Source organism: Macadamia integrifolia, chromosome 13 (assembly GCF_013358625.1).
Source record: "Macadamia integrifolia cultivar HAES 741 chromosome 13, SCU_Mint_v3, whole genome shotgun sequence".
NCBI classification, from domain to species: domain Eukaryota; kingdom Viridiplantae; phylum Streptophyta; class Magnoliopsida; order Proteales; family Proteaceae; genus Macadamia; species Macadamia integrifolia.
Genome location: NC_056569.1, coordinates 28,685,765 through 28,695,413, shown reverse-complemented (window position 1 = coordinate 28,695,413; position 9,649 = coordinate 28,685,765). Strand labels below are relative to the sequence as shown.

Below are 9,649 nucleotides of genomic sequence, written 5' to 3'. Positions count from 1 at the left end.
TGCATACATTTGCATGTACAGAAATCTTCTACACTTACTCGATGGGTAAAATTATACGGCTAAAAGGTCGCAGCGCTCGAGCACTGAGAATATACGAGAGCTACATCTCTTTCAGCCGTTGATTTTTTATAAAGGCAATCATAATCGTCCATTGTCTTACAATGATTTAACCTATTACCAGAAGTTACAGTCAGAGGGAAGGTTGCAGTGTTCTACTACTCTGCAACTCCGACGAAATGCCTCAAATCTACTCTTCAGCCGGTGATCTCTCTCCCTTCGGAACCCAGCCCCGTCCTTCCCTCTCCCCTCCACCTCGCGAACCCGGCAGCCCATGTCTGCGAATAAGAAGACTCCTCCCAACCCTATTCTCAATTGACTTGAACTCTAAGGACCTTTTATTTACGTTGCATTGAGAGTTAAGATCGGGATAAGGACAATGAGAAGAACAAAAGTTGGAGAAAAGGAAGAGATTGAGAATTTCCCTTTTTCTTCTTCAGATCGAATAGGGTTCTTCTGAATTCCTAATATATCTGTGAATTCTCTCCCCTAAATTTTCCGAAACCCTAATCACCATTCAGAACCCGTAATCATGGAGGTCTCAGCAATCGCCGATGCTGTTGGATTGACGACGACCCATAGTATTGGGTTTTCGAATTTCAGCCTTCGGCCCACTGTTGTAATTCTTTCAATCTCTCCATCATGGCCGGAATCTCGGCTGTTATTGCTCCTCCAGCAATCAGATCGAATACCTATAGAACCGCTCCTCGGACGTTCACTAGGCAGCGGAGGCGTACGAGGAGAAGAACTTCCACGGGAGACAGTGACGACAGTGGGGAGGATGGATTTTTCGGCGATGGTGATGGCGATGATGGTCTGTTTGGCGGGGGTCGCGGTGGAAGAAGAGGGAGATGGAGTCTGGGAGAGGGGCAGAGATGGCAGGGTGTGGGGCTTGGTCCCAGCGCCAGCGATGGGGGAGACGAGAGAGGAGCCGCAGATAGCGGGGTGGAAAGAGAGACGTGTAACAGCCGGTAATAGTTTAAGAATAGATAATATTAATGGAGGGTTAGGATTTCTGGAAATTAGATCAACGGTTCATATTGATTGGAGTGCTGTTAATTTCTGACCGCTTAAGCGCTGCTGCCATTCACCCAAATTATAATATCTAACATTTCGTAAATAAGAAAAAACCCACATAATGAAGGAGAGTTCCCCACCACCCACCCCCCCCGCTTTTTTTTGAGGGAATTTGGGATAGAAAAAAAAAAAAAGAATGTGTGTATAAGAAGGAAAGAGAATGTGCAAGCGATCTCTATCATTTTTCCCAAAATAAATTGTAAGAAAATAAAATTCTTTCTTCATTTAGTTTAATTGCTTGTGCAGTCTGTATTCTTTGCACTTTAAAGATAGATATTTGTACTTTTTTCGATTTTATTATTGTGGGTAATGGGTAATGGGTAATGGGTAATGGGTAATGGGAAATATGGCGGTCCAAGAATCTGCCAAGTGGACATAATGATCCACTACAGAATGAGTCACTCTCACCTCAAGGAGACCCCATTACATTAAAAATATATACCCCGTGGGCCATGCTAGAACAACCCACTAGGCATCGAGGGTAATTATGGGCTTTTACATTTTTTCTAATTTCTAAATTCTAAATTAGGTCAACCTCTGTTTAGGTGAGTTGGTCACTAAAATGATCCCAGTTCGTCTGAGAAGACCAATGGAAGGCTGCCAAAAAGCATCTCAGAGTGGAGCTTCCAGCGACTTGGGAGGAAGAGGAATTAACCAACTAAAGGAAAGCAGAATATGATCTCACTATTTCCGTGATTTATGAGAAGTTAGTATCTAATCTCTCATCCTCACACACGCAAACTTAATCCATTAAGGTAATCTTCTTAGTTTCAAGACTCTAACCACTTAATTATATTGATAAAGGCCAAATGATGCTTACAGCCTATGGATTATCAGTTTATTGGGTTATCACTCTTCCTTAACCCTTCACCCACCGTTACCCAACACAAATCAAAAGAAACAAGTCCCAATCTCACCTATTTATGAAGAAAGAAACTAGCATAAACTCATCTTCCAATTTCACCCTCCCTTAGGGGTGTCAACTGGTCTAACTCGGTCAGTTTTAGTGAAGTTTAATCAGTTTTCACCAATTTAAAGACTTCGCATTATTTCCTCCCGTTTAGGTAATTAGGCCTCATAGGCCAAAGAATGGACGTGTTTTTTATTAGGTGAATCATTTATCAATCACAAACAGGCTCAAGGTAATCAGACCTTAATCGAGCTAATTGACTAATCAGATAATGTATTGGTACTTAAATATGTCATAAATGGGCTACAATCAAGCTATAAATGGTCAGTCATAGTATTAGATTGGTTCCAGTTGGACGACCATTGGGCTAATACCTTGCGTCGAAAACGCTTGATTGTTAATCAATCAACGTTCGAGACCAACATATTCAAGCTAAAGCCTATTGTATATCTCCCCCCTCCCCCCCCCGCCCCCCCCCGCCCCCTACTGAAATGATCCATACCCCTCTAATATGATATTTCATCCCGCATCCCGCATCCCCATTGGTACAGCCCTATTATCTTACCACGGGTGGTGTGCCAATCCCTCTCCTTCAAAATATAGAGGGAGTAAAGCTAAGGATCATGGTCTTAGTTTGACACTTCTTTTACTATCCAAAACGAGCTAGATCTTTATCCTCACTACCCTCCACCACTGTCCACTTTGAATTATCCTATTTTTCGCAGGGGCTTTTGTTTAATAACTCGCGAGGGTTTTATGGCATTTTGTTTCAAGGACTTTGGTCGATTGTTTAATAACTTAGATGGGTTTATGACATTTTATTTCAAGGTCGTATTTTCTTGATTGAAATAAGCCACATGATGATAAATTAGGAGTTAGAGATGTTAGCAAAAGCTACTCTATAAGGATTAAGGAAGGCTTTCGTTAAGTTTGTTTCGAATTCTTGACCCGTTTTAAAGATTGACTGACTCTGACATATTTTGGTAGCGACCCGGATGGAAAGTTTTCTGAGATCTATGGTGGAAAAAGAGGGATTGGGCTAATAGGCCCAAGCCCTGGCCCATGGTTCGACCTGATCGACTGCAACCCAACGGGTTAGTCCGTGACTTGGAGTATATAATGTACTGTTGTTTTGTTGAGAAAGTCATTGTATTTTGGGGGTTCTTCTAGCTAGGGTTTCAAAGCGAGTTTTTTCACCGCTGCTTAAGTGTAATCTCTCTTCTGCATAGTGAAACATCTTCTTCTTTGCCTGAAGACGTAACACATCACATTGGTGTGTGTCAGATCAAACACCAAGAATACGAAAAATAAAGAGACAATAAATCCGCACAACATAGAAATTTAACGAGATTCACACACCATGGTGGTGTGCTACATCCTTGGACGAAGAAAAAGATGTTTCACTATGCAGAAAAGATATTACACCTAAGCAGCGGCGAGAAAACTCGCCCTGAAACCCTAGCTCGAAAAATCTCCAAAATACTATGACTTTCTCAACAAGCAACAATACATTATATATACTCCAAGTCAACTGGTCGACCCATCGGGTTGTGATCGATCCAATTGAACCATACCCGCACCCCCATACGAGACCAGTGATGGGCTCCAGGCTTGGACCTATCGGCCCAACCCCTCTGCTTCCGTCACAGATCTCAGAAAACTTCCCATTCGAGTAACCACCAAAATATGTTGGATCGGATCAATCTTCAAAACGGATAAAAAATTCGAGACAAACTTAACAGTGTGTGAACATTATTAAATCTCTATGTCGTGTGGATCTATTGTCTATTTATTTTCATATTTCTTAGTGTTTGATGGTTTAGATATCAAGGAAATTTGGACTCATTCTCAGCTTTTGACAATGGTGCTGCCCAAGCCGGTTAGAGTGTAGCCAAGGTACTCTGTTGCAACCATGTTGAAAATCTCAAGCATCATTAACTCTTTATCTAGATGTTGAATTTGTGCAATTTAAGGGGATGGCTCAAGGCCAGGCATGTGCAGTCAGTTTTTGAGAGAGCAGGGTCTGGACTCTGGCCTGGCTTGTGATCTCCGCAATGCCATGCTCTTTTGTCAAACAAGTCTTCCTCTCCACTCTCCAGTGCGGTCGCGCCCAGGTAAACACCTGTCGTGACTTCACTGTACTACTTAGCCGCTGACCCGTCGAATCAAAATATCTAGGCCCATTCACATCCTGTGACATCAAACGACAGCCTGGCTAGGTCCCACACCCAGAAAACGCATTGTCTCAAGAGGAGGGAAGCACCAGTGGAACAAAGGCATACTAATAAGAATAGAAATCATGTTTATAAACAATGATGAAGCCTACAATCTCATTCAGATATCAATTTAAGCTCACTCCATAAACAGTTTTTTTTTTTTTTGTTTTTTTTTTTTTTTTTTTGGGGGTGGGGTGGGGTGGGGTGGGGAGGGGGTGTGAGGGTAGAGGGGGTTGTGGTTAGAAATCCAACTATTAGATATAATAAAACACAACTTGAGCCATTAATAATCAATAAACACATGCACTGCCTAATGATAAGTGGGATTACACAGGACCATTACTGTACAATGGCCAATTCAAAAGTTTTCAGGCGTTCACCAGTGAACGACTGCCTAAATTTTAAAGGTCCACCTTAGCTTAAGCCTACATATAACAGAGCAGAACATTAGAATCTGGATTTGGCCCATCAGTACTCACAAGAGCCAAATCAAATGTGCTACTTGGAGGTTAGACTAATATATGTATTATACAAGCTGGGGGAGATAAACTCTCTTCTTGGGTTCAAGTATTCCAGTGCTCACCACCTACGAGTCCATGGCTTTCAATTTCTTTGCTGCATGAATGAATCCCACAATCACTTCAATCTCGTCCAATTTCTGGTGTATCAAGATGGTCAATAAAATAATTATCAGCTCTTTTCTTTTGGTAGAAAATAAAATAATTATCAGCTGCGAGACATTAAAATGATACATGAAATGGAGAGAGGGAGAGGGTGAGAGAGGAACCTGTGATGAAAAGTGCCGCGTCACAGCATCTACCATTTGCTCCCTTGAGGGATGTAGAAGATTGTTCCTTGCCTACAGTAAAATTCACCCCAGTTCAACTCCCGGAAAAGGAAAAGGAAATCATAAACCAAAAAAGGGCAAAGCCATCTAAGCTTTGTAAATCAATTGGGAAGCCACCTAAGCATTAAACAACTTTCTTGAGGCAAATTGCAGCTACTCTGATAGTGGATACCCAACTGCATAGCATTAAACAACTTTCTTGAGGCAAATAGCAGCTAATCTGATAGTGGATACCCAACTGCATTGAATTGGATTCCACAAGCTTGGCATTTTGGGGTATACAATGGATGAATCATCAAACATTACCACAAGTCTAGGGAACTTGGGAGTCCGATTAATGAATTCTCACCAATCACCATAATAAAATCTATTGTGACTGGAGAGGTGCTCCACCAAATTATAGATGTCAGTTTAACATGTTCAATAAAGCCATTTTGACCAGTAAGCAGGAAATTTCTTCTAAATTACCATTCCAACGTTCACGCGCTACTAAGCCGCACACAGGATCTTAGACAAACGATCTTGGACAGGTTTCGTCCCCTTTCGGACAAAAAATTCATCAGTGCATACATATTGCATGTGCACGTGCATTCACCACTCTTTATTAATAAAATTAGAATTGTAGTACAAAATAATGAAATCATGCAAGGTTGAGACGTAAAAGGTTAGTGAAACATACAAGATTGAATCGTTTCCAATATCTCCACAATGAATTCGTTCCCAGCTTTGCCAAGTTCACCCTCTGATGATCCAAGACAAACTTTGATTTATGAGATTAACTGTATACAGTTTAGCATAGTATATGATTATATCCTACGACAGCCATAATATTATATGGAGATTGCTTTTCTTCGATTTCTTACCAGCTGGGGCTTGTGGATATTGGATTGTATTTCTCTGCAATGACTTCTATTAATTGATTTGGCAGATATACAGGGTCTTGTATGCCTCACTCTTGGCTTGCTTGATCTGTGGAACTGAATGCTACTCGCTGCCCAAGGAGACGCATGGCAGAAACCTTATGGTAAGAAACAGTAAGAGTTCAACCACAAGAAAGCATTCGCGGAGTAATGATTTAAACATCAGCTTACACAAATAATTCTACTTCTTACCCATGTCTGAGCTACTAGAGTTATCTAAATCATGGTCATCATCATCTTCTTCATTTCCTGTGGGTGGTTCTAGCACACTCAAAGCATTCCTTTGTAGCTTAACTTCTACTCCATTCTTCAGAACCTGGAACTCCATAAACAAAACATCTTAATAACAGATATCAACAAAAAAAACAGTACAGCTAAGCATTATTACTGAACGGAGAATTGCAAATTTAGATGTTCTTCCATTTGTGAGCACAAAGGAACCCAATTGTAAGATTTAGTAAGAGGAATACAGAGAAAATCAGAATCAAATACAGAATTGAAGCTCAAATGTCGAAACTTCAATCAAATCCCATAAATCACAAGATCTTTAGAATCCTGATTTAGTACATGCAATTTGCAAAAGAATAGGGGCTGCAGACCCCAAGCAGACACAGTTGGATTAGGAAGGCTAACCTCCGGATTTTCAGGGGCTTCACAATATATATGGAAACAGTTTGATTGAATCATTCATCCCATACAGGTCTTCCAAGTATCCTAAAAATTTTTTTATACTTTAGGATGAAAGTTTCCCATTTAATTGTCTTTGTGCAAGGTCGACAGCCCATACAATAGAACAGTGTCTACCCCCATCATGCCTCTACTGATAAACACAGTATCCTAGATTTTGGTGAACAAAGTTCAACGAAGAATGTGAAACCACAAATAAAAGTTATATCAAATTATATATTTTCTTACCCCCCAATAGAATCAATTAGCATAAACCAAACAGAGAGAGAGAGAGAGAGAGAGAGAGAGAGAGAGAAATCAACCACAAATGAATATAAAGAACCAAAAAGAGCATGACGATCATACAAGAACATGCAAAAGAATAGATGGATACCAGCCAATGCCAGCCACCAAGGCCAACAGCCTTCTTAACAACTCCCTGCAGACCCACCAAGACTGACTTGGTTCGGTTGTTTCCCGTAACAATGACTTTCGTGTGCCGGGGAAGAACAGAGAGCTCTTCATCACCACTTTCTTCACGAAAAGGGCACAGTACCCGAGAAGAGCACACCTCAGCTTCCAGCATTTTCTTGATAAAAGTCGATTCCTCCTCAGGTTATAAATTAAGCAGATCCAGCTGATCAGGGATTCAGGATAGGAGCAATCCAGTGAACTTGACCTCCCATTAGACTACCGAAAATCTATATAAATTGAATTTCGAAAATTGAAGAGTTTGCAGAACAAAAAAAACCAATTGATCTAAGTCAGACAGCTACAGATTTTTTCATGATTCGTTGTCCAAAATTCATTTACCTCCTTGATCCATCAATCAACCTGCCGACAAAAAGGATCCTGGCAGATAAGTGACGACTTCTACATTTGCAGTAATCCTATATTAAGACTATTAACAAAGTTTTGGACATAAATGAAATTCACCTACTTGCATCAACTGGAATTTCTTACCTCTGACACTGTAAAGAATTTTCAATGCACTGAGCCAAGCCAGAGGCAGTAATGATATCTAATTCGTCCGATTCACGGACTTGGTTGATGGAAATAAATGGATGGCAATTGTTTCATTTGAAAAAAAGATGCCGAACTTTTATGTCCCTCTGAATTTAGAGACAAAAGATGACATCATATTGTGGTTGTAACCTGGAAAAACAAAATTTGAAATCAGTTGGCTTCTCATTTAATCAGTTTAGAATCTGGAAGACATTGAAGATTCGTTGCGATTTTGGGAAGGTACGAACAAAAATGGAGTATCTTACCGGAACTAAATTTCTCCCTTTCTCAGATTCTAATTCTGAGAAATTAACCGCCGATTCTGCCCCCGTCCGAAACTGAATTCGAAAGAGTAAATAAATCCTCAAGCTCTTCTCGATGTTCTACCGACAACTGACGCCGGATTAAATGAAGAAACCTCACGTCTGCCACATTTTCTACTCTTATCCGTACCCCGCATTTCAACAAAATTCAAAGATTACATTCGATTCACTATTAAGAAGAAAGGCCAATCTTTTACCTCCGTAAAAGGCATGCAAGATCAAACTAAACCCAATCGGAGTAAACAATACCAGAAATCAGTATCAGAAATCTACACTTTTAACAAAAATGCATGAATTTCCGAAGATCCAGAGGTCTAAATCCAAATGCATGCAAAATTCAACAAGTAAACTGAAATACCTCTTTCCAGTTCTCGAATTCGAAGAAAAAAGGATTGATTCGCCACAAATACACAAAATGCAGCCGATTTCCACCGTCTTAATGAGCTAGAAAGGGTTTCCGGCATCGAACAAATGAAATTCCAAGCTCTGGTTCAGCGCACATCAGAGAATAGGAGATATATGAAGAATTGTAGCATCGAAGTGGATTGGATAGAAGAGAGTTGGAGTGAGACAATCGTTATGCTCCTACTAAGAGGAAAACCTCACAGATCGTAGTCCTTTGCTTAACTTAGTGTGTGCCCCTGAGAGTGAGTGAGATGAAGAAAGAGCTGCAACACACTAAATGCTTACCAAACTGCCGTCGAAAGCCAAAACGACCTCCCTACCTCCGTACGGTCAATCCTTTTTCCGACCAAGTCCACCGGTTGACGGGATCCACCCGGTTATCATTAGTCCTCGGATTCTCTCACAGTGCTGGAAAAGCCTCTCACCTCTCGGCTCGGCTTAGCTGATCCGGTAGTCGACTCCAGTTGGCATTTTTTGGTAGGCTCGTACAACCGCGGGAAGTCGACTATTACTCAAATTTGGGGGTGGCGGGGGAAGGAGTTTATGAAAGGCAAAGTGGTACCCAAGTGGCAGCTTGCAGAAGCATCAATAGGAATAGGATTTTCACTTTTCATAGAAGGTGGAGTGGATATTTAGCCCCTCTATAATTGGGCATAGGATCACGATGCTTTCTAGCCTTATTTTCCCACTTTTTAATCTAAGTAAAAATTATCTTATAACTCCAAATTACATAAGAGTTGATTCATGACTTTAGAAAGATAACAATTTACTGGTAAGACACCAACCGATTGAGCAAACAATAGGCCACTTGAACACCCCAGCATACTCATTTGGCTCAAAAGCATGGTTCTAAATAATGGAACTAAGCTGTTAGTTTCGATAGGATCGAAATGGTACCAAGCTTGACCTATTTGATCCTGATCCTGATCCACATATATGCTTCAAGGATGAATTTAAAATAAAAAAAATTTTAAAAAAAAATTACGGGTAGATATGTCTTATATGATCCGATCTAAACTAATCCAAATTGATATCAAAATGGTATTAGCTAAACATTCCCAAGTATTAGAATCTTGCTCAAAAGAGTAATTTTTCCCCAAATTAATGTTGGGATTAAGAGTTGCTAATCTGTTGGTCCTAATTGATTTTGATTGAACCTAATTGGCCCCCACTAATTTATAATATTGTATCATTATTGCACCATTTAGTTAATAGAAGGCCTC

At 40.4% G+C, this 9,649-nt stretch overlaps 1 protein-coding gene across 9 annotated transcripts; it reads right to left on the bottom strand.

The window, feature by feature from the left end:
• Positions 1–4,521: 4,521 nt before the first annotated feature.
• On the bottom strand, positions 4,522–8,883 carry LOC122060020. Of its 9 annotated transcripts, XR_006134201.1 has the most exons (12): positions 8,380–8,883; positions 7,965–8,244; positions 7,657–7,848; positions 7,507–7,527; positions 7,088–7,394; positions 6,220–6,343; positions 5,971–6,125; positions 5,787–5,849; positions 5,225–5,283; positions 5,048–5,119; positions 4,844–4,918; positions 4,522–4,685 (listed from the first exon to the last, which is right to left on the bottom strand). XR_006134201.1 is itself a non-coding variant. In XM_042623151.1 (11 exons), the coding sequence occupies exons 5-10, from the start codon at positions 7,277–7,279 to the stop codon at positions 5,077–5,079; spliced, it is 636 nt and encodes a 211-aa protein (XP_042479085.1). In that variant the 5' UTR covers positions 7,280–7,394; positions 7,507–7,527; positions 7,657–7,848; positions 7,965–8,244; positions 8,380–8,873; the 3' UTR covers positions 4,522–4,918; positions 5,048–5,076. The 9 variants fall into 9 exon arrangements, 8 of the variants coding, with proteins under 8 accessions (XP_042479085.1, XP_042479083.1, XP_042479084.1 ...); XM_042623151.1 differs by having other exon boundaries at positions 4,522–4,918; positions 8,380–8,873; XM_042623149.1 differs by lacking the exon at positions 5,225–5,283 and having other exon boundaries at positions 8,380–8,840.
• Positions 8,884–9,649: the final 766 nt, after the last annotated feature.

Coding starts and splice junctions, on each gene's coding strand:
- LOC122060020 (XM_042623149.1), bottom strand. CDS start 7,279: ATGCTGGAAGCTGAGGTGTGCTCTTCTCGGGTACTGTGCCCTTTTCGT. Junction 6,344..7,087: donor TTGGTGGCTGGCATTGGCTG/GTATCCATCTAT, acceptor ATGGAGTTCCAG/GTTCTGAAGAATGGAGTAGA. Junction 5,850..5,970: donor ATATCCACAAGCCCCAGCTG/GTAAGAAATCGA, acceptor TTGGATCATCAG/AGGGTGAACTTGGCAAAGCT.